At 38.1% G+C, this 25,805-nt stretch overlaps 2 protein-coding genes across 2 annotated transcripts; both read left to right on the forward strand.

Annotated features, from left to right (window-relative positions):
- The first annotated feature begins 6,377 nt into the window (after nucleotides 1-6,377).
- LOC125583080 (glutathione S-transferase T3-like) lies at nucleotides 6,378-8,017 on the forward strand. Its single transcript, XM_048749633.1, has 2 exons — nucleotides 6,378-6,517; nucleotides 6,617-8,017. Exon 2 carries the CDS (start codon nucleotides 7,223-7,225, stop codon nucleotides 8,015-8,017), a length of 795 nt encoding a protein of 264 aa, XP_048605590.1. The 5' UTR covers nucleotides 6,378-6,517; nucleotides 6,617-7,222.
- Nucleotides 8,018-12,199: 4,182 nt separating this feature from the next.
- LOC106424860 (zinc finger MYM-type protein 1-like) lies at nucleotides 12,200-19,634 on the forward strand. Its single transcript, XM_048750729.1, has one exon. The coding sequence runs from the start codon at nucleotides 17,031-17,033 to the stop codon at nucleotides 19,614-19,616; it is 2,586 nt and encodes an 861-aa protein (XP_048606686.1). The 5' UTR covers nucleotides 12,200-17,030; the 3' UTR covers nucleotides 19,617-19,634.
- Nucleotides 19,635-25,805: the final 6,171 nt, after the last annotated feature.

The following is a 25,805-nucleotide window of genomic DNA, read 5'->3' on the forward strand; positions in this document are numbered from 1 at the left end:
TTCAACTACTCCATTTTGCTGTGGGGTTCTAGGAGCTGCATATAGATGCTTGATTCCTTGACTGTGACAGAATTTATCAAACTCCTCATTCTGAAATTCACCTCCGTGATCACTCTTGATCTGCACGATGCCACCCTTTTCTTGTTTAAGTTGCAAGGCCAAGATACGGAAGCTCTCCAACGCGTCAGACTTATTTCTCAGGAAGTCCACCCATGTATATCTGGAAAAATCATCTACTAGGACAAAGATGTATTTTTTTCCCTGCAATGCTGTATGGAGTAATAGGTCCCATAAGATCCATGTGTACTAGCTCGAGTATTCCCTTGGATCTAATCTCTGAAATCTGTTTGTGCTGGACCTTCACTTGTTTACCTTGACAGCACCCTCCACACACTGTATCGGTTTGTTTTTCAAGTTCTGGAATTCCCCTAACAACTTCAGCGTTAATTAGTCGGGTCAGTCTATTAGTATTCATATGTCCGAGCTTCATGTGCCACAGATCCAATTTAGACTCCTTAGCTGAGTAGCATAAATGTGACGGCTTCCACATGTAACAGTTGTTTCCTGACCTTACTCCACATAGAACAACGTTCCCTTTAGCATCAACAGCTCGACATTCTTTGCTGTTGAAGATTACTTCTAACCCCTCATCACACAATTGACTGACGCTGATGAGATTTTCTTTAAGACCATCCACATAGAAGACATTAACAAGCTTAGGTAAGACAGACCTGTCCAGTTCCCCAACTCCTCGTATCTTTCCTTGTCCTCCATCACCAAAGGTCACTTTGCCTCCTTTGATAAACTCAAGTTTCTCAAAGAAATCCTGATTTCCAATCATATGTTTTGAGCAGCCACTGTCGAAGTACCAGGGGGTATCAAACTGTGAGTTAGAGTCAGAACTTGTGTAAGCAACGTTGCTTACCAGCTTAGTTTCAGTGGATAGTGTTGCGAAGTTGCAGATGATGGGTTGCTTTGCATCGGTGCGTGTTTCTGACTTCTCACTGTGTGCAACAGTCAAGGCTCTCTGCTTGTAGTTTGGGTACAGATCCTTCTTAGCTATCCACACATGACCATACAGTGATGGTTCCATAAAACAAAGATTCATCCTCCATGCACGTTGATACTGACTTTTTCGAAAGAAACAAAATCTGACATTATGACCACGCTTTCCACAGAAGTGGCATCCGTTTCCTCGTCGTGTAGTAGCAGTCTTCTTTAGGTTCTCTCCTTTCTGATTATTAATCTGCACCTTCGTCGTGGTTTGAATTTCTTTTTCATTCGAACTCCCTTTCACAAACACTGTTTCTTCCGCAGATTTGGAAGTGCCTCCTTGAAAACCTAATCCCCAGTTACTGCTAGGACACTGACCAAAGGTGAGAAGTTGATCTAGAGTTGTTGTACCAGTCGTGAGCATTCTTACTTTCTTGAGATTGTCAGCGAGTTGATTCTCAAGTAATTTGCTCTTGTCCATCTCCTTGGTTAGTAGCTCATTCAGACAATTCATCTTCAGCTCAATCTGCTTTTGAACCCTCTCTTGTTCAGTCATCGCTCGTTTCAACGATAGCAGTTCTTGGTCTGAGTTCTTGAGGATAGACAACTCAGTAGCTTGTTCAGAAGGTTTCTCCAATTCCAGAATATTCATCTGAGCTTTCAGCATTGCCTTATCTTTGAGTAGTTGTAGATTCTCATGACTGAGTTCAGCAAACTTGTCGAACAGAGACTTGTATTCTGATTCAAGATCGTTGTTGAGATCATCTTCATCCTCTTCCACGCCTGAATCTAGTTTTGGTTCTTCTTCTTTGCTGACAAGTGCCATAAAGTTTAGATGAAGCTCATCTCTGTCGCTGTCACTCTCCGACTCTGTATCACTGAAACACATAAGTGAATTGTCCTTTTTCAGATTATTGGGACATTCACTTCGAGTGTGTCCAAATCCCTTGCAGTCAATACACTTGAGCTCTTTGCGTTTAGCTAGTGGACACTCATTGCGAAAGTGTCCATACCCTTCACACTCATGACATTGCAACTCCTTCTTCTTAGAGTTCTTCGAGTCTTGCCTGGTGTTTTGAGAGTTGCTTCGATCTGAGTCGTTCCTCTGAAATCGTGAGTTTGATCTGTTCCCTCCTTTATCCATTCGCTTAATGAATTTGTTGAAGTTTCGAGCCATAAGTCCCAAGTTTTCTTCTATCTTTGTGACTCGGTCCTGTTCGTTTGAGTCAGATACAAAGGCGATGCTCTTTTGAGAATTTGAAGTTCGATTGGATTTCTCCAGGTCATGAACCTTCAAGATACCAGATAATTGATCAAATTTCATTTCATCTGTATTGACAGCTATATCCAGTACTGCCTTGTAAGCTTCAAACCGTGGAGGCAGACATCTTAACAGTTTTTTCACCAAATCCTTCTCATCATATTTCTTTCCAAGAACCGACGCTTCACTGGCAAGTTCACTGATCTTGGATATGAATCCATCAATTGGTTCATCATCAGTCATGCGGAGATTTTCAAACTTTGAAGCTAAGTGATCGATCCTTGTTCTTCGCACGCTAGTATTTCCTTCAAAGTGGTTGGTCAAAATATCCCAAGCTTCCTTAGCAGACTCACATCCCTGGATTATTTTGAACTGATCCAGATCTACTGAAGAGAAGATTGTAGTAAGAGCTTTGGAGTTGAATTTGGATGCTGCCTTTTCAGGATCAGTCCACTGATTCTTTGGTTTTGGAGCAAGAGTTTTGTCATCAGTCATCATCGTAGGCACATACCACCCTTCTTCTACTGCAGTCCACGCATCCTCGTCAATTCCTCTGATCAACTGTCGCATCCTTGCCTTCCAATGACCAAAGTTGCAGCTGTCCAGCATAATGGGTTTATGAATTCCGAATAGTTCCTTCATGGTGTCCATGAAATCCGCAGGATCTCAACCTGTTAGTAGTGTATGATACCACAGAGGTTTCCCGCTCTGATACCAAATGAAAGTTCAGGGACTACCAGATATAAGAACTAAAACACAAGATACCAAGAACACTTTCTTGTATATTAGAAATCTGTTAAACAATCTTCCTAGATCTGTTTAATCCGAATTACTCTCAGTCACACACGACTAGAGACGGACCAATTCCTAATCTATCAAAACAGAAAGCACGAGCTACACCTTCAAGTACTCGTATTTCTTAAGCTCTCAAGAACAAACCTCTTGCTCTAGCTTTTCAATCAATAAACGGCTGACAACGATATCCACAAAGTAATCAGGTTATATACCCTTAACACAATACCCTAGTTGCCTAAATATTGTGATAAGCCCAAATCTTCCAAATCTTCTTTGCTTCACGCCAAAGTAACATCTTGGAACCAATGAGATATTGACACGTCATCATCTCATAACCGACTTGTAACAACAAGTCACACTTCCTATATTGTGCATAACACATCCTCTGTTTCTCAATCCGACAAGCTGCTTTTCTTGAGCTTACACCATGAACATACATATAAGGGCATGATTAACCTCGGTATTTTAATCGGGGTTCTTAACTCATGATTTGACATTTTTTTAATTTTTTTTAATTTTTTTTTTACACTTTTCGGCTAAGAGATGAACTCTTATATCTCTTATTTAAGAGACGGTTCTTAGTTTTTCTTAGTTAAAATCAAATAAAATCTAAGAAACGTCTCTTATCCGAAGCTAAGAAGCACAGTTAAGAGAGTGAGGTTAATCATAGTCTATAATACTGTATATGAAGAAAAATGTCAAAAATGAAACCTATTACTAATAGGGTTTAATGCGTTAAGAAAAAGAAAAAGAAAAACTAAGAGCATCAGCAATAGTGTCATCTCTCACAAAAGTTTTTTCTCTGTATCCCCTAGACTATATTTGAGAAGTGATTTGTATATGTGTCATCACTACATTAACTTTCACAAAAAAAATGATGACATTGATTAAAAGAAATATGACATGACATAAATCTAATTGTGACATGTAAAATTTACTATATTTAGATTTATGTTTTTGGTAAGATTTCTTAAATATGATAATGATGATTTTCTATATACGGATTTATATTTTTGGAAAAGTTTCATAATATAATAATAACTAATAAATTTTATATCAAAAATATTTTTTCTCAGTAAATATTCATTTTGATAAGATTTTATGATACCTAATAACTTTTCTATATCAATTAAAATAATATGTTTTTATATATAAATAATAATAACGAATATTAAAATTTTACATCAATATATGAATCATATTTTTATTATTAAAATAAGTGTAGTTTAAAATATATTTTATCAACGTATATAAGTTAAATTATATATTATTAGAAATAATTTATATATTTACAAATAGACATATTTAAAAATGATAATTAAATCCCCTAGACTATATTTGAGAAGTGATTTGTATATGTGTCATCACTACATTAATTTTCACAAAAAAATGATGACATTGATTAAAAGAAATATGACATAGCATAAATCTAATTGTAACATGTAAAATTTACTATATTTAGATTTATGTTTTTGGTAAGATTTCTTAAATATAATAATGATGATTTTCAATATACGGATTTATATTTTTGGAAAAGTTTCATAATATAATAATAACTAATAAATTTTATATCAAAAATATTTTTTCTCAGTAAATATTTATTTTGGTAAGATTTTATGATACCTAATAACTTTTCTATATCAATTAAAATAATATGTTTTTATATATAAATAATAATTACGAATATTAAAATTTTACATCAATATATGCATCATAATTTTATTATTAAAATAAGTGTAGTTTAAAATATATTTTATCAACCTATATAAGTTATTTTTATTTAATGTATATATTATTAGAAATAATTTATATATTTACAAATAGACATATTTAAAAATGATAATTAAATAAATAATAATATAATAAAGTAACTTTATAAATTTCAATTATTTTTATCAAAAGTTAAATAATGCAAAATTAAAAGGTCAAAGTACACTTGAATAAATCAATGTAAAAACAATTACGTTATGGTTTTATTTTTTAAACTAATAAAACTAAAATATAAAAATAGAAAATTTTATTTATATATAGCCTTTTTAAATATTTTATATCTGCGCATGGCGCAGGAAAACTCCTAGTTATATTTATATAATTTACATTTTTAATTAACATTTACATATAAAAGCTCAAGACCAATTATAAATGGAGAAAATTGGAAAAATGAGTCGTGGCTGAGTTATCAAATTGGGCTTTGGGTCGCTAGAAGTTTTTATTTGCGGAGTGGCTCGCGACACATTTTAACCCTATGTAAAAGTGCCGTTAAAGTCTATGAACACCCTACTCCAATTGCATATTCACAGAATTGCCACTGAGTTGTTTACACGCTTGAGAGACTCTCTCTCTTACAAAGAAAAATGACCCTTTAGAGCATGCCCATTAGAGGATCAAAAGGGGTTCATGGGCTCGGTTTTTGAGGCCCGTAATAATTTTAAAAATTAGAAAAAGCCATAATTTTGGTGAACCGGTTCGTCTGAGTGAACCCGTATGAGATGGGTTCAAGCCACATGTCAACACTTCATTGGAAGGTTGTTTTCGGGTTGACAAAGGCGAAACACGGGTTGCGCGATAGATCTTTCATTTTCTCTTCTGTCTAGGGTTTTTTTCTCTCCGAGGCGATTTTCATGCGACGCTGACGCCAGAGCTTTTCTCCATCAAATCGCCGACGGACTGTCTCCTCCACGAGCTCAGGTGAGTATCGAGTACATTGACGGTTTAATAGGGTCGATTCTGGGCTCGAAAGCGATCTCGGGAAATCGAAATCGATTTGGGGGTTTGGAGTTAGGGTTCTAAATCGAAAAGGGGGTTTCGATTTATGGTTTTAAATTGTCTTGCGGGTTCGATTAAGGGTTCCTTTATCGGGGATTCGAAATCGGTTTGGGAGTTTCGAGTTAGGGTTCTTAATCGATTTGGGGGTTTCGAGCTAGGGTTCTAAATCGATCTGGGGGTTTCGGTTTAGGGTTGTAAATCGTCTTGAGGGTTCTATATAGAGTTCATTTCATAATATTGTTTCGTCATTGTATGTTCTAATAATTTTGAATTTTGGTTCAGATGGATCCCGCAGAAGAGAGAAGAGAGATGAAGAGGCAAAAGGAGTACTACAAGATGGTAGGATACGTTTGTGATTCAGAATACGGGATTCCGAGAAGGTGTCCGTGTGGTTCGACGATCATTGACGAGGTTCGAGGGAAGGAGGACTACGACACCCTTCCTGGGAAGCGTTTCTTCACCTGTAAAAACTACGAGGTAAACGAAATTCTGATTTCTGTTAATCTCTATTAATTATGTTGCACAAACGCAATTATGAATTGTGTTTATTATGTTGTAAACAAGGATGATGGGTTGCATTATCGTCATCCTTGGGTGTTTGGTGTCCAGGAGGAGATCGAAAGGCTTACTACGCGGGTGGAGGAAGCTGAGCAAGTGATCAAGTTGGTGGCGAATCTCAATAAACAGATTGAGACACCGGAGGTTAGTATTTGTGTCCTTTAACGTAGCTAATATTTGTGTCCTTTAACGTAGCCAATTATTATGTCACTAACACAGTTTAATTGATGTTTCCATGTCCAGGAACATGTTCAAATCCTCACTGTCAAGGTTGCTGACCTGGAGAAGGTGTGCTTCGAATGAAAACCAAAGGTCAGATTCAATCTCAATAACTGTTTGAGTGATTGTTATCTGAACTAGAACTAAAAGTTAAACTGAACTAGAACTTAAATTGAACTAGAACTTAGACTGAACTAGAACTTAAACTGAAATAGAAGTACACTGAACTAGATCATAATTTATGATGTGATGAATGTTCGAGTTTGTCCTCTAATGTGTAATGAATGCTATCTGTGTTGGTTGGTTGTTGTGATGATTTGCTGTGATGAACTAGAACTAGTTTTTCTTTTAAAAATTATCCGGTTTGAAGTAGAACTTAAACTGAACTAGAAGTACACTGATTTGATGTGTAATGAATGCTATCTGTGTTGGTTGGTTGCTGTGATGATTTGTTGTGATGAAGTAGATTCATTAATTCTTTCATTAACTATAATGAATGTTTGGTAGTTAGAGTTACTTTAATTGTTCTCTACTATCGAAGCTAAAACTAGTTTATAAACATAGGAAATCCACTAAAGAAAACGCAGACCAACTTAAAAGAACAAAGAAAAACAAATCTGAAAACACAAAATGAATCATTTTTCCCTAAACTCTCCCGGGTTCGTTAACCTGTTAGCTTCCCAGAGCAGTAAAACAATAGACTTAGAGTCTTCTGAGGTTCTTAGGTTTAGTAGCCAGAGCTCTGAAGATCCTAAACCAGTGGAAAGGAGAAAGTGGACACCAAAAGAAGACTTGGTGCTCATCAGTGCTTGGTTGAACACCAACAAGGATCCCATAGTCAGTAATGAGCAGAAGGCAGGGGCGTTTTGGAAGAGAATAGAGGAGTATTTCAACTCAAGCCCTCAGCTAAGTGGCTTTGCTCCTAGAGAGGCAAGTCAATGTAAGCAGAGGTGGGGAAGAGTGAACGAGCAGGTGTGCAAGTTTGTGGGAAGCTATGAGGCCGCTTTGAAGGAGCAAGCTAGTGGCCAAAACGAGAATGATGTCATGAAGGCAGCCCTTGACATCTTCTTAAATGACTACCAGGTCAAGTTCAGCCTTGAACATGCCTGGAGGGAACTTAGGTTTGATCAGAAATGGAGATCAAACTCTGTGTCCAGAGATGGTGGAAAGGAGAAAAGGAAGGAAGCTGCGGAGGTGGTGCCTGACTTGGAAGAGGTTAGGCCTCCTGGTGTTAAGGCTTGCAAAGCAGCCAAACGAAAGAAGCACGGGAGTGAAGCAGCTTTTGATCAAATACAGAGCATGCTTGTTGTGAAACAGAACATATCCAAACAGAAACTCCTTGATCGTCTCCTTGCCAAAAATGAAAATGATCTATCTGATACCGAAGTGTCTCTGAAGAACAAACTGATATCTGAAATGCTTTGATCTGGTCTGTTTAACTCGTTAGAGACAATGTTTGCTTGATAGATAGATTTGTTTGTTAAGAACCGTTAGGGTTAATTGAAAACTTGTTTTTGAAGCAAGCATATTTAATTTACTTCCTTGTTCTGTTTTGTTTTGCAGGTCACGGGTTGTACTTCTCTACTGGCTACGTTTTGTATTTGCAGGACACGGGAATCTACTGGTTTGTTTCACGGGAAAGTGTAGAATTTTGTTCTTTCTACACTTATTTTTTTCATTCACGGATGTAATGTACTGTCTAATGCACTCACGGGTGTATGTATTGTCTTGGTTTATCTGATCTACTCTACTTGTTTCTCTAATGCACTCACGGGTGTAATGCACTCTCTATATATAAACTATGTGTCTCTTTATTTCCCAATTATGCAACATCTTCTCTCTTTTTATGCCTCTCTTTATATGTATCTCTTTATTTGTCTCTCTACTTCTTCTATAATCTGATGTTCTACCTCTACCTTTCTTTCCAAAACACTTAACCAAATTTACAAAAAATAAAAAAAACAATGTCTGCCTCATCAAGTGATGAAGTAGATGAAATGTTAAATGAAGCTTTTGAAGAAATGTTCGACCAACAAGTTGATAATTTCATCGACTCAATTGTTGATATTCAAGCCAACAAGCCGAAGAGACGAGCTTATATCGAAAGAGATCGGGAACAAGGACACAATCAACTATGGAACGACTATTTCAGTGAACATCCTACATATCCACCAGATATGTTTAGGCGGAGTTTTTGAATGAACAAGCCATTGTTCCTTCGCATTGTCGATCGCTTAAGTAATGAAGTTCCATACTTTGAGCAAAGAAGAAATGCTCACGGAAGGTACGGGCTATCTGCACTTCAAAAGTGTACAGCAGCTATACGTATGCTGGCATATGGTCAATCGGGAGATGCGTATGACGAATATCTCTGACTTGGTGAAAGTACTGCACTTTTATGTTTGGAAAATTTCACTAATGGGATAATACAATTGTTTGGAGATGAGTATCTAAGAAGACCTACACCGGAAGATCTTCAACGATTACTCGATTTTGGAGAGGTACGCGGGTTTCCAGAGATGATAGGCAGCATCGACTGTATGCATTGGGAGTGGAAAAACTGCCCAACGGCTTGGAGAGGGCAGTACACACGTGGTTCAGCAAAGCCGACAATTGTCTTAGAGGCTGTGGCATCACATGATCTTTGGATATGGCACGCATGTTTTGGATTACCAGGTACTCTCAACGATATTAATGTTCTTGATCGGTCACCAGTTTTTGATGATATTTTACAAGGTCGAGCTCCTAAAGTTAAATTCAAGGTCAACGGCCACAATTATCGTATCCCGTACTACCTTACCGACGGAATCTATCCGAAATGGTCAACATTTATCCAATCCATCCCACTTTCTCAAGGTCCTAAAGCAAAGCTATTTGCTGAACGTCAAGAATCCGTCAGAAAAGATGTCGAACGTGCTTTTGGAGTATTGCAATCGAGGTTTGCAATAGTTAAAAACCCAGCTCGACTATGGGACAAGGAAAAGATAGTTAGGATTATGAGAACTTGTGTCATACTGCACAATATGATAGTAGAGAACGAACGAGACGGATACACTCTGTTTGATACATCTGACTTCGTAGCAGGAGACTCAAGCAGAAGTTCCCAGGTTGATTTCTCGTACTCTACGGACACCCCATCCTATATCAGTAATATGCTTCCCATTCGCAATCAAATTCGGGATCAACAGATACATGATCGTTTGAAAGCTGATTTAGCTGAAAATATATGGCAAAAGTTTGGTAATCTAGATGAATAATATTTGTATGTTCATGAATTTTCATTGTGTTGAATAAAAAATTTTAAAAAATATTAAAAATATTTTTTATAATTCTTAAGAACCTCATCTTCAGGTTCACCAATGGAAGAGCAAAATAAATACAGGTTCATCACTATTCATGACCCCACCAGAAATATATTTAAAAATTTCTATGAACCCCAAGAGGGGTTCACTAATGGGGATGCTATTAGTATCCCACGATCCAAAGATGGTATGTCACTCTCTGCTCACCCTCTTCACTCCTCTTCATCTCACAAGCTCAGACTCGTTGTGCCCTTGTCTCAATTCATCTCTTCGTAGTGTGCGAGCTTGAACCAAAGGCTGTAGCCGCTGTGCTATGTCGTCGCCTCAGTTCCTCCTCCGTTGCGGATGCAGTCGGGGAGCTCGTCCCACGGTGGTCATCAAGTTGTCACGCCTCCTTCTCTATCAAGTTGTCAGACAATTCTTCTCTCCGCTGCATTTCTTCCATCTCTCGAAGACTCTTAACTCTTTTTCGAGCTCTCAGATCTCCTCCACAACCTCCGGTGAGCCTCGTCAACAGCTCGTCCCATGGTGTTCATCAAGTCGTCGCCTCTCCTGATCAGTGCCTCTGAGACGCAAGCTTCTCTCCGCCGCATAACCGTGAACCCACGCCATCGTCGACTCCAAACTCAGATCTGTGTCGAGTCTCTCATTATTTATGTCTAGGTCCCTTCACTTTTATCATTTTTAATGTGTCCCTCAAATTTCTTATTTTGCAAAATTGCTTTTCAAGTTAGCTCCAAATTTTTAATTGTGCAACCAACCCCTGTTACTAGGCCTGGGATTTTTGTCCGAACCGAATGGGCCGAACCGGACCGAACCAGTTTTTTCGGTTTTCGGTTCGGTTCAATTCGGTATGGTTTTGAAAATTGATTCGGTTTTCGGTTCAGTTCGGTTTTTGATTTTCAAAAAAAAAACAAAAATTTTAAAAACCGAAAATAACCCAAAATACCCGAAAATAACCGAAAACCCGAACCGAAAATAACCAAATAACTCAAAAATAACCGAATTTAACCGAAAATATCCGAATATTTTGGAAAAATTATACCAAAATAACCGAAAATTTAAAACTTCGGTTATTTTTGAAAATAAAATTGAAAACCGAAATAAACCGATAACTGAACCGAACCGAACCGAAATTTCATTCGGTTTATTTCGGAATTGTTTTTAAAAACTTTGGTTAACCGAAAACCGACGGTTCGGTTCGGTTCGGTTTCGGAAAACCGAAGTCGTAGGCCTACCTGTTACATACAAATATCTATGTAAATGCGATACAAATACATAACTAATATCATTTATTTTTTATTTATTTAACCAAGTTTGACCATTTCAGAATTTGTTGACATTTTGTATTGTATGTTCATATAAACAATATAATTGATATTATATTATAAAAATTACATAAACAAAATAGTTTTTGTATTTTCATATAAACAATATAACCGATGAATATTAATAAGGTGTTAAACTATGATATTATAACATTTACACATAAACAAAATATTTTTTGTTATTTATAAAAATATAAAAAAATTATTTCCAATATCTAACTATAAAAAATGTTATCTTAACGTTATTAATTTATAGAGTATATTGTTGATATTTGAATGAAATATGCAATTTTCAACAAAAAAGCTTACACCAAACACTAAGTAAAATTGGTAAGTTTTAACTCAACATTAAGTAATATATGCAAGTCTTAACTAAAAGCTTTAAATAAAATCTTAATCGAAAATAGCTAATTATAAATCCCAAACCTTGCATAACAGAACCATTAAACCCTAAACATTAAGTATAACCCTAAATGAAATATAGTCAAAACACTACACCAAACGTTAAGTCAAATATGCAAGTCTTAACTAGAAATAGTTAAATATAAACCTTCAACCTTGATAATGGAAACATTAAACCCGAAACCTGATAACGGAACCTTAAATCATAAACTCAAAACTTAGATGAAAAAATATAATCTTTTTTTTATAAAGTTAACTGATAAAATGTTTATTTTATGTAATTTTTAACTAGCAAATTCTATAGTGTACAATAAAATATATTTTATTGTACAGCTAGTTGTATGTACATTAGGGTGTACACCGTAGTGTAGCGTGCAGCGGGGTATACATAGTTAAGGGTATATCATTTAGGTATAAGGTGTATGTTCGATGTGTATATTACAGTGTATGTTTGATGCGTATATTACTGTGTACTGCTTATACTACGGTGTAAACTCGATGCATATGGTGTACGCTCGATCGTAGTATACACTCTTTGTATATACTAGAGTGTAAACTCGATGATTCATTACATATGTGGGTGTACGCTCGATGCGTATACTTTGGTGTGCAACTACTCAAACGTCAAACACTGAACCTGGTGTCAACATAATTATTATCAGATAATGAACCTACACCAGAACATGTACACAATAACGTACACCGGAGAATGTACACTGAGAAGTGTACACCAAGAAATGTACACCGCAAATGTACTCCGCAAATGTACATATGAGTGTGTACACTGTAGCGTATAATCAAGTGAAGTCCGTAACTTTAATTTTGTTTGATTTATCTCAATTAATTTAATCTAATTTTATTTAAGCTTAAATGAAACACTAAACCCTACTTACGTAATTCTGTTTAATTTTTCTCATATAGTTTAGATATCAATAAAATATAGCAAATTAACTAATTTTCTTGATACAGTTTATATGGGTTTTTTGTATTGGTTTAATTTTAAATAACATAAAGCAAAATAATGAATGTTATCTATTTAGACACATTGTATATTTTATTTTAAAACTTAAGATTTCTATAAGAATTTTTATATTTCAATTGAAAGGAAATTTGTATTCATATATACTATTAAAGCTGAATCCTTACTAGGATTTTATTTCATTTTAATCATTTTGGATGCATTTAAATATCATTATTGTATATATATGTTCATTCATATGGGTTAGATGACACATTTAAGAGCTTGAATCAAAAATCTAAAGAAATATGAAAGTTATAAGACTCTGGGGCCAAAACGAAAAGAAGCAAAACAAATAAAGACCAAATATGCAATTATGAGAAATTTGGCCATTGTTGTTGTTGAGCCTTCGATATGAGGCACGGCGATGAGAGCTGAGGACAGCGACGTTGTCGCCCTCCTATGTACACCAATGTACGCTCTGATATGCACTAGTGTACACTTCTGGTGTACGCTTCCGGTGTACGATGTACGCTTCTAGGTATATGCTTCCGGTGTACGCTTTTAGGTGTACTTTTTCGGTGTATGCTTCTAGGTGTACGCTTCTGGTATACATTTCTAGGTGTACACTTCTTCTAGGTGTACACTTTTGGTTAATTAATGATATTCACAATCCTTATAAAAAACAAAATTTTTGGCATAAGAGTAAAATAATGTGATTGCACATACTATATGATTAAAGCATAAATGTTTAATATTAAAGAAAAAACATCGGCTTCTCAGCTCTCAAACAACAAAACCTTTCTCAAAAAACAAAAACCTCGGTATAAATGTTTATTTTGTTTAATTTTTTCATTCATCTAGTGGTCACCAATCCGAGCATTATTTCTATTTCAGTTGAAAGGAAATTTATATTAATATATACTATTAAAACTGAATCTTTACTAGGATTTTGTCTTTCATTTTCTTAGGTAATTACAATACCATACCATTAGCTTTTCCTTTACTTTAATATAATAAATAAGTAAGGAAATATTCCTAAATAAAATTCAAACTAAATAATCCTAGGCGCATATAAAATTCAAACTACATTGGAGTTATGTGATAGCCTCAAAGTATCACTTTGATTTTAGAATATAGAGTCTATTGTTTAGGGGTCTGGATATAAAATGTTTAATTTAGGGTTTTGGAGAGTAATAAAACAATAAAGGTGACTGAATAACATTAATAGTGTGGTTTTGGTTTCCAATGTGTATACTTAATAACAATAAGAGTGTGACAGTATAATAAATTAATACTAACTCTGAAAAATATCGTATCACAAGGTGTATATTGATCGTAGACATAATATCTTACGATAAATCGATAAGAGTCATATGCATTATGTAAAGAGTCGTAGCTATTATTGTTTTATTTTTTTTCTCATATTTTTTAATTATTCTTTTGATTTAAAGTTTACGGTTTTGGGTTTTAGTGTTTAGGATTTACTTTGATTTACTTTGAATTACATTAGGTTTTGAGTTTAGGGTCTTAAATATATGAGTTAGGGCTAAAGGTTTCGAGTTTTTTTCAGGATCATGGTTTAGGGTTTAGGGTTAGGCGTCTTATATACAATATAAGATATATAAATAATATGTATAAAGTGATATTCATTTTTATTAATAGAAAATACCAACAATATACTTTGTAAATTAATAATATAAAAATATAAAATGTAACTTAAAGAAACATTTTAGATTTCTTTAAACAATAACAATAAATCATTCCTTTTATGTAAATTTATAAAATTTATATATAATAAAACTGTAAAATAATGTTTAAGATAATCATTCTTAAATAATATATCAACATCCAAGATGTTCAAAAAAAAATTATAAATCAACATTCAAGGAACTTAAATTGCAATAAGGATTTATAAAATTCATTATTCATAATACATTTATGAAAAAAATTATAAAATTTATAAGTTTATCATGAGTTCTGCACATTCTAATAAAATTTATGAAATCAAATCAAATTCATAATATTCGATTGGGATAAATTGTAAGATTAAAAATGTTTGGGGCTGAATCAAGGGGACGTTTCTGCACATTGTAAAGGTTTAGGGCAAAAACAAATATTTACAAAGGATGAAGGACAAGACTTGCAAAAAAGCCAAGAATGGCCATTGGAGCTCACGAGCTTTCTCTTCGCCGGATTCCGGAGCTTTCACGACGGATCATGTCAATTTGTTTCAATTTAATTAGGAAAAACCCAAATTCAGAGCTATATAAGGTAATAGGTAAAATTGAATTCATATTAATGTCGTTCTTCAGTTAATTCACAACATTTAACAAGACGAGGTTGGGAAGAATAATACTTCGACGGTAAAGTGAGATCTCGTGGTGGATTTGAGTTTGGGAAGTACAAGACAGATTTCACAAAAACTAAAATTATATGGGAAATAACAAGACATATTCCATCACAGATTTCAAATCCCATGGTGGATTTGAGCTTTGATTTCACGGGAAAGAGGTATCAAGCGTCTGATTTCACGGGAAGAAGGCATGGAACGAGCAGAGGACCAGTATTGAGGTAAGGTCACGGGAAGAAGTTTTTGAGTTGTTTATAGAATAAAAAACTAAAGTTATATGGGTTAAAAACTTAAAGTTTATGGGTCAAAAGGATAAAAATGTCATCGATTATTTATCTCTCCACTAGGCATGCAATTTTCCAATAAAATCTTGGAGTGACCTACTTCAAAAATTAAAAACTATTCGAGACTCATTCCTAAAACGGACTCATTATAAATGAACACCTTTCAGTTGAGTACCTCCGCTTTTCTTTTACGTTTCTCTGCGAACATTCGACTCTCTATCTCTCCTCTTACTTTTCATTCTCTTACCTACTTTTACCTTTGTTTTATTAATTAACTTAAGAGAGACCTACGAAGAAATGTGACCGATGCGGATGCTCTAAGGCCAGCATTATCCCTGAAACCACATTGTGGTTTTTTATTTTTATTTTTATTTTTTTCTAATTAAAAAAAAAAATTTTAAATGCACCAATCGTGGACCATCACGTGTCGGTGGGATCCGCGGACAGTGAAAAAACCAACAACAAACTATCCTTATCTCAAGCCTTTTATTACCGGCTTTTGTGTTTTCTGTGGGGCCCAAGAGTTGAAAACCCCTTTTGTAACCTGCGTTGTTGATGCTACGAGAGTCTACTAGTATGTCAGTTTTGTGGACCAAATTTACAGTAAAAGGAAGATAACCAAACAATAATGGGATTTTCGAGTAGTAAATAGTCTGAATATTATATGTTCAATCAACAGAAATGCCTTGTGTTTTTTTTTTTTTGAACAAATTTCTTTTTTTTTTTCATTTTTTTTGGATCAAATTTTTGAACAAATTTCTAAAATGCGAAAATGCCTTGTGTTTATGATATGGCGCTACGTTTGAGAAAAGAGAAAGAAGGTGTGTGAATGCGAATGAGGAGCCGGATGTTTCTCATGCATGGGGTGGGGTACGAGCGGAGTCGACAACTTCATGGTTCTTACCTTAACCACGTCTCACGCATGTGTTACACTACCCAGATTCTACTGACTCACAGACTCGTTCGTTATTAAACTCGTAACTTTTTTATTTTGTTGGTAAAACAAACACCAAAATAAACCAAATACTACTAAAAAACAAAAAGAAACTGAACCCAGAGCTGTTTCACTTTCATCAAACAAAAAACAAGATACTAAAGAAAATATATATAAAGAAGATCAAATTATTGTCGAAAGAAGAATCGAATTAATCTTAAGTAGTTTTTTTTGTTCGTCCTCTAAAAAAAATTATTTAGATCTTTGTGAACATCTGTAGATAACAAGAATTCTACTAGATACATACCAAAATGACGGACGCCCACACTCAGGGCCGGGCTTGTACGCAATCTCGCGAAACATCCGTATGGGGCCCCCACCTCATGGGGCCCCCACTTCCAATTTTTTCCTTTGTATATAATGTTAATATATGAATCTTAGGTGCAAAGTCAAATTAAAAAGTAAAATTTTGGTTTCTAGTGACAGAATAAAATACATGTCACGAACATTATTAGTACGTAAGTCTGAAGATATCTCTATTTTTTTTATTTAAAGAATTGTAAATATTATAATAAATTTAAATAAGTAAAAAGCATCATATTTTAACTCAGCAAAGGAAACTTACGAGCTACGAGACCGTCTTTTCAGCTTCTTCCCTTCTCTGTAAAAGCAAGTTCATAAGAAAACCAGAGATTTTGTCTTTTGATTCTTAGGTAAAATCAAATTTTATTTTCGTTTAACAAATCTTATATTGTTTATTCATCTCTAATTCAATTGATTTACTCGTTTTGGTTTGAAAGTTTTTAATAGTCAAATTTTATAATGTCAAAACTGAATTACAATCTTTAAATTTTATATCTTCATCCTGCAGAAAAAAATGAGTGCATCAAGAATATACCTTTCTGGAGCTAAAAAAAGAGCAAAAAAAAGAAGAGTAGAAGAACTAGTGAAGTCTCAGTCAGGTTCTCTGTTAAAGTATTTAAAGAAACCAGCATTGCTTGGAACTGATGAGGACCATGAGGTTGATGGAACTAGTGAGGATAGTAGTGAAACTGGTGAGGTTGATGGATCTGAACCAGATGATGAGGTTGATGGGGTTAGAACTGGATATGGAAACCATGATCAAGAAGAGAATAGGGATAGAGCTGAGATAGATGATGAAGATGTCAACTCAAATGCAGCGGACGAGCATTTTAAAGAAGATGATTCAGCCTTTGATCTTATGGATCCTGGAAATTGGAGAAAAATTGACCAGAAGTTAAGAGATTATTTGGTTGAGAAAGGTCCTCTCCCACCACCATCTGAAGATTATATTTTCCCCAAAAATGAAAGTGGTAGACACTTTTCACATAGAAATTACAAAAGGATCATGAAGAATGGAGATATGCAGCACCGGCGTTGGTTAGTTTATTCAACAACATTCGACAAGATCTATTGTTTTTGTTGCAAGTTGTTCACCCGTTACAAGGAAACTACTCAACTAGCAGGCATTGGATTTCTGGATTGGAATAATACTGGAATAAGGCTGAGCCAACATGAAACCAGTCATGATCACATTATGTGTATGAGCCAGTGGATGGAACTAGAGATGAGGCTGCAAAAGAATCAGACAATTGATAAGTGTGTCCAAGAGGAAATCGAAAAAGAGAAGAATCATTGGAGGGAGCTTTTACTGAGATTATTTTCAGTGGTGGAGTATTTGGCTAAGAGTAATATAGCATTTCGGGGATCTAATGACAAAATTGGCCAAGAGAACAATGGAAATTTTCTGGGGAATATTGAGATGATTGGTAAATTTGATCCTGTAATGAGGGAGCACATCAGGCAAATCACCAAAGGAGAAACCCGATACCATTATCTCAGCTACAAAATTCAGAATGAGTTGATTGGAATGTTGAGTTCTGAAATCAAGTTAATAATCATTAAGAAGATTAAAGAGGCAAAATTCTTCTCGGTTATTCTTGATTGTACTCCAGATATCAGCCACAAAGAGCAAATGTCTCTCATTATTCGATGTGTGGATATATCAGTGAGTCCAGTTCAGATTGAAGAATTTTTTCTTACCTTTCTCGAAGTTGAAGATAAATCAGGAAAAGGGCTTTTTGAGCTATTATGTGATACACTGGTTGGTTTGAAGCTGGATATTAATGATGCCAGGGGACAAGGTTATGACAATGGATCCAACATGAAAGGAAAAAACAAAGGAGTGCAGAAGAGGTTGTTGGATATCAATCCGAGAGCATTTTATACACCATGTGGTTGTCATAATCTGAACTTGGCTATTTGTGATATTGCTAAATCTTCTGATAAAGCGATGTCTTTCTTTGGGATTATCCAGCGTTTATATAACTTTTTCCACCCTTCTACGACTAGGTGGGAGATGTACAGAAAAATGGTGGCAGGTTTCACGCTTAAACCGCTATCAGATACGCGATGGGAAAGTCACCTCGAAAGCGTTAAGGCTATACGTTTTAAAGCTCCAGAAATCAGAGATGTCTTACTTTACTTTGCAGAAAACAGTGAGGATCCAGGAGCACGGAGTGATGCTGAATGTCTTGCGATAAGTGAAACACATGGAATTGGAGGGTTTGAGTTCTTGTTTGGTCTGGTTATATGGTATGATGTTCTGTTTGCTGTTAATACTGTGAGCAAGACGCTACAGTCTGAAGATATTGATATCGATGATGCCATTGCTCAGCTAAAGGGGTTAGTTTCTTTTTTCCAAAAGTATAGAGAAATGGGATTTCAAGAAGCAAAAGCTGAAGCTTCAAAAATTGCCATTGCTATGGATATTGAACCCATGTTTAACAAGAGGAACAAGCGCCTTATTAAAAGGAAAACTCATTTTGATGAAGAGCGAGACAAAGGTGATGATGTTTGTCAGGTTCTAAGTGTGGAGGATGATTTCAGAATCAATTATTTTTTCAAAATGATGGACCAAGCTATTGTTTCTTTCCAAACAAGGTTAGAACAATTTAAAGAGTATGAAAATATTTTTGGGTTTTTGTTCAGTCTACGAAAGCTCAACTCAACAAGCGATGATATTTTGAAGAGTAAATGTTCTAACCTTGAAGCTTTTCTTAAGCATGGAGCAGATTCTGATATTGATGGGAATGATTTGTTCATGGAAATCAAAATTTTCAGAGAAGTTTTGCCAAAGACTTTCAAGAAGAATGTAGAAGTGCTGGATTATTTGAAGAGAATGAAGGATAGCTATCCGAGTATATGGATTGCTTACAGGATAATGCTCACCATTCCTGTTTCAGTTGCTTCAGCTGAAAGAAGTTTTTCTAAGTTGAAGTTGATAAAGTCTTATCTACGATCTACTATGTCACAGGAAAGGTTAAACGGATTGGCTATGTTATCGATTGAGAAAGCTTTAATTCAAAATCTCAATTATGAAAGTTTGATGAATGATTTTGCTGAAAAAACTGCAAGAAGAGTTATTTTTCAAAATCGGTAGAACTGTTGTTGTGTGTTTTTAGAACTATTGTACTGTATTTTGAAGATTAATTATGTTTAGACTGTTCTTTTTTTCTTTTTGTTCTATAATTTTTTCGATGCTGTTTTTTATTATCAAAACTACGATAAGTTCATCTATATTTTGAATAGGGCCCCGAAAAACTCAGGGAGGATCTAAGACTCGGAAGCTGAAGAAGCTTAAACCGAGATATATGGGACCATATCCCATTTTGGAGCGAATTGGAGCAATTGCTTACCGATTGGATTTATCCGAAGAGTTATCAGATTTCCATGACGTGTTTCATGTTTCAGTTTTGAGGAAAGTCGTGAGAGAACCAGAGCTCATTTTGCAGCAGCCGCCCAGTGACCTTGGTAGGAATTTGCGTGCGCCGTGTCATCCAGTAGAGCTACTGGATCGCCAAGTGAGAGCAGATGATGGTATGATGACTATGTTGGTCAAAGTTCGATGGGAGAGAGATGGTATTCAGGAAGAGACTTGGGAGTCCGAGCCCCAAATGAGGATTGATTATCCAGAGCTGTTTCGGGGTGTCATTGGAGAGCTTGGTGATGTGAATTCGGGGTCGAATTCCTTGTTAGTGGGGGAGAATTGCAATGACCCACCATCTCTATTATCTCCACCATCTCCACTATCTCCACCATCTCCACCATCTCCACCATCCCCAACTTCTTTAAAGAGAGAGAGAGAGAGAGAGAGAGAGAGAGAGAGAGAAGAGGAAGGGAGAAAGCTTACCTGAGTTGCCACCGGAGCCACCGCGCCTCGAGACCACGTTGAGCTCGTCACCACCGTTCGCTGCAGCTTAGAATCGCCGGAAACCGCCATGCAGTTAAGCTTAGTTTCGTCCGTTTAGTAATTCGCCGATAACTCTCTAACCGTTGCGAATCTAGTGCGTTCAAGACCATCATCGTGTTCCTCTCGACGCGACGAATCCGTAGCCGCCGACCGCGCCTCAATCGGAGTCCGGACGAAGCCGTACGCGCCCCCGCAAGTTTCGTCGACTTCGCGCATGAGTTCCACGCGCCGCCGCCGGACCACCGTCCTCCGCCGCAGCGCCGCCGCCGGACCACCGTTCTCCGCCGCAGCTCCGCCGTCGCCGCCGGCCAACTTACCGGTAAGCCACCGCCGCAGCTCCGCCGGTGACCGACACCGGTGACCGACACCGGTGACTCGCCGGCGACTCGCCAACTCGGCCGAGTCGACCCGGTGAGTCAACTCGGTTGACTCGGTTAACCGGTTGGTTAGCCGGTTTAAATTGATTTCAATTCGGTTAGGCTAAACCGGTCGGCTTAAATCAATTAGAAATCGGTTAGGATAAACCGGATTAATTAATTAATTAATTAATTAAATAATTAATTTTTGTCCAGCAGGTTGACTTTTCCGTAAATATCCGTTTTAAACCGTTCGAAAGGCGTTCTGACTCGAAATTTCGATCTGATTTCAGATATGGAGTCCATTTGAGCAGCTGAAGTTCATATATACCACTTCTCTTCATTGCTAAGGTGAGGACTACTCCGTTAAATCTCGAGCTAGTTTAGTACTACCGTTATGGAAAGTTTAGTTTCGAAACATGATCTGTCTCTGTGAATTGAGTGTGTTTGAGAGTCTTGTTTGTTTATTATTATTATTGATTGTTAAACCGGAAATAGGATAATAGAGGATTCAACGGTTGATTGAAATGATTGATGTTAAGAATTGTTATATATATGTATATATATACGAGTCCATGTTTTGGAGATTTGCGGGGTGCAGAGACGTTTGCACTGGCTGCCTATGTTTGAGGAGTTTTGCGGGGTGCAGAGACGTTTGCACTGGCTGCCATGTTTGTGGAGATTTGCGGGGGTACAGAGACGTTTGTACTTACGACGCCTTAGAGATTTGCGGGGTGCAGTGTGGACTACTGTGCTAGTGACGCCTGTAAAGTATATATATTTATATCCTTATGAGGAAATGTGATATGCTATTATCGCATTGGTTGTATCATGTCTAGTCCACTAGACATATGTGATTGTTCTGTGTGGTGTAATAGGCACCGTGATTGTCTCATGCTAGAGCTAGGCCTACATAGTAGTAGTGCTATGAACTGAGTCAGTGGTTTGCGGTTTAGCATCCCATACCTCACTGGGCAATTTGTAGCGACCGTGTTCCAAAGATCGATGTTAGGATGATCTGAGGACTGACTGGTCGAACTGTCAGAACGTTCTGAATGGATTGGATGATGCTAGAAAGAGCTGATCAGAGTTCGAAGGACTTTCCGTGGGTGGATGGGAGAACTTGGATCGGCGCCTGATTAGTAGAGACTAGAGCGGAACCATGAACCCGATTAAAGCTAGGAACGGATCTGTTTTTGAGCCGGACAAAGCTCCATCAGTCGGTCTTACGCTCGGGTTATTGGACCAGCCGTTCGGTTTGTTGAAACTCAGGATGTTCGGACAACTCGATGAAAATCCAGGCAAAGCGGAATTTTCGGGCAGCGATGGTCGGATCCGGACAAGTGTTGTTGGATTCGGACAAGACGGTTGAACTGGTCGGCTAGACAGCGATCGTCTGAAATCAGGCAAGGCGGTTAAGACTGTCGGCTAAGCTGAGATGAGCTGATTCAGTAGAATCAGTCTGATTCGGACAAGCCGGTTAGAGTTGTTGACTGGATCAGTCGGCTCTAGCTCGATTTTTGCCTAAGTGAAACTGGCGGGAACAGTTAAAGTCCGAATAGTGGAAAAACTCGCGCTGGAACGGCTTATAGCGCGGGGTGTCGGTAACGGTTTAAGAGCCGCGCGTGGAATCTGCGCGTGGAATACACGGAGTGTCGGTGACGGTTTAAGAACCGCAGTTTCTCGGGCCTAAACCGCCCAACTGCCTTTTTAATCGTCTCCTTCGTCTTATTTCGACATTCTGTACGAAAACTAGAAGAAAGAACCAGAGAGAAAACACACAGAGAGAAAGGTCTGATTAAGAGAGAACTTTCGATATTTGGCTGGATCGAACAGATCCGAGTCAAGAACGATCGTCTGTTGGGTAAATCCGACTGTCTGGAAGTTTAAAGATCCGACGTAAACCGCTCAAGAGGTGTCAGAAGAGACCGAATCAAACAGAACATACAGACTCTAAGACAAAAGTGAGTGCGTGACCATAGCCTATCGTACTGAATCGTAGTCTGACTGACCGGAATGTTCTATGTACTGATTGCTTGTCTAATTCGAATTATCTGCTAAGATCTGGCTTAGTCCGAACAGTTGATTCCTTCCATCGACGCATCTGGACCAGATCATGCGCCTAGAGCCGTATTGGCCTGCTAGGGCTTGACTGGATCAGATAGCGCCTTGGCTTGGAATGATTGGGTCGGCTAAGTAACTGACTGATGATAAGCATGTCCGTTTATTGACTGATTGACTCGATTGCTTTACTTGGCTGAGTGAGACGGAATGACCGCTCTCACTAAGCATATTGTTGCTTATGCCTCCTTATTTGGATGCAGATCAGGACCAGACCCGAAAGGGTAAAGACACAGTCTGAACGCGAGACGAAGGCAGGAAGGAAGGATGGTGGGTTTGGGTAGATATAGGACGAGTTTAACATGTAATAGCTTATAGCGAACTGACTTGTTAACTCGAACCTCGGACTATCTATTCAAATCGTATTATGCTTTACTTGACTGTCTGAAAAAGAACTAACACTCTGAAATAATACTAAGTAAGAAAAAAATGAAAACGGCCCAAGTCTGATCGAGGAAGTCGAGTCAGACTCGTACTGATGTTACGAAAAAAATTGGTCGGGGCGTTTCACGATTCCCCTGTCGCTCACCCCTCCTTCTTTCCCCCTTTCAGGTGAGACCGACGAGCAGGAGTGATTATACCGGACCAGTGCTTTTGGGCTTTTACTACTATTGGGCTTTTGGGCTTCTATCGTTTTATGGCTTTTATCGTTATCGGGCCTCTAGGCCTTTGGACTTTTATCGTTTATGGTATTTTGGATTCTCGGTTTATGTCGCACCTTATGTTCGGATTTTATTTTATATTATGGAATTCATGCGTGGATGTGGACTTTCAAATATTTATATATGGATATTTCAGATATTTGTATTTATCGAAGTATTTTTACTATTTCGAAAGTGACGGGTGTCACATTAAAGTATTTTTACTATTTCGAAAGTGCGGGTGTCACATTTTGGTATCAGAGCGGGTTCCGTCTCGGCTCCGACCCAGGATGGCGATTTTTGGAGACCTGGTTTTATTCGGTTTTGACGGTTTTAAACGATTTCAAAATATTTTCAGGGATTTGGGAATTTTGAAAATAAAAATAAATAGCACTTTTCCGTTCGGTATCACTCCTTCTTAAATGTTGGTATCCACAGATCGGCATAAGTTAACTTTTTTGCTTTTCTTTCAGATGGCGCCCAGGAAGAGAGTTGTTCGTACTCAGACTGCCAGAGTTGCTAGAGAGGTTGAGGATGAGCATGTCCAGCCCGCAGTTCAGCAGCAGGCGGCTCCACCTATTGATCAGGATGCTTTGAGACAGATGGTTCAGGATGCCGCTAGGCAGGCTGCACAGGAGGCAGTCCAGCAAGCTGCCCAGGAGGCTGCCCGAGTAGCTACTCAGGAGATTGCCAGACAGATGGCTGCAGTGCAGCAGGGTCCGCAGATTCGCATGCAGCAGGCTCCACCAGTTCAGGTTCAGCATTATCATCAGGTTCCACATCAGCCGGCTCCAGTCCAGCAGTACCCTCAGGTTCCTGTTCAGCCGGTTCCAGGAGTTTTTCAGGTTCCACCGCCGCCACCTGCTTTCCCAGTTCAGGTGCCCGAGGTTGATGAGACATTTATCAGGGTGTTGGGACAGATGAAGTATGTGAGTTTGGAGCATTTCACTGGAATGACGGAACCTACAGTTGCTCACGATTGGAAGCACAGTTTGGATAAGTGTTTGAAGATGATCTCGTGCCCACCAAGGCTCAAGCTAAACATCACTGAGTTGTATTTGCGCGGAGATGCATCAATCTGGTGGGATGGAGTGAGATTGATGCACCGTGGCGAGCTGACATATGATGATTTTCTTTATGCGTTCAACAAGAAGTATTTTCCGAGGGAAGCTTTGCATGAGAAGAAGAATGATTTCGAGCATTTGAGGCAGGGTGCAAAGTCTGTCAGGGAGTATGAGCGGGAGTTTAACCAACTCCGCAGATTTGTGGGTAACAACATAGATGAGGAGGATCTGATCAGGAGGTTCTTAGATGGGATGCGAGTAGAGCTTCGTGGTAGGTGCAGTGTGGTTACCTACACCAGTTTGGAGGATCTGGTAGAGAAGGCGGCTGTGCAGGAGAAATGTATGGGTGAGGAGCAGAAGTTCTCCAAAGCAGTTCAGCCTAAGGCAGGAGGGGCTTCGGGGTCGCAGAAGAGGCCTTGGGAGCAGACTGGAGCACCCCGTTGTGGGCGTTGTCGTCGCCACCATTTTGGGGAATGTTTCCAGTGCTATAATTGCGATCAGTTTGGGCATCTTGCGAAGAACTGTAGGAAGCCACCACGAACTCAGGTTGCAACACCAGCAGCCGCAGTAGCACCAGCAGTGGCAGCGAGGAACTGTTACGGCTGCAACCAGCCGGGTCACATCTACAGAGATTGTCCGAGGAGAGGCCTTGCAGCGCTTCCACCACCACCGAAGCGTCCAGCCATCGCTCCACGGGTCTTTGCAGTTGGAGATCCCCAGGGAGCTGAGCCGATAGCGAGTATGTGACTTTTTCATACTTGTTGTGTTTGAGTAATTTGGTTTGTGGATGCCATGTGTAGTTAGCAAAATCTTGTGTAGGATCGGTTTCGGTTGGAGGAAAGTCAGCTCACACCTTATTCGACACGGGAGCCTCTCATAGTTTTGTGAGTCCACGCTTAGCCCAGTCTTGGTCTTTTCGGGGAGTCTTTGAACCGAAGGCTAAGCAGATCCAGACTGCCGGCACGGAGAAGTTGGGTGCAGTTGGCATTCATCACGATGTACCAGTTCTACTTGGAGGAGTCGAGTTGCTCGGAGATTTGACGGAGATGGAGATGAGCTCCTACGATGTTATACTTGGGATGGATTGGCTGTCGCGACATCGAGTAGTCTTGGATTGTCCGAAGGCAAGAGTTAATATCCCTAGAGAAGAAGGAAAGATCATTTGCGAGGGAATTCAGACACACCGGGAAATTCCTA

This window comes from Brassica napus, chromosome C3, assembly GCF_020379485.1.
Source record: "Brassica napus cultivar Da-Ae chromosome C3, Da-Ae, whole genome shotgun sequence".
Classification (NCBI taxonomy): Eukaryota; Viridiplantae; Streptophyta; class Magnoliopsida; order Brassicales; family Brassicaceae; genus Brassica; species Brassica napus.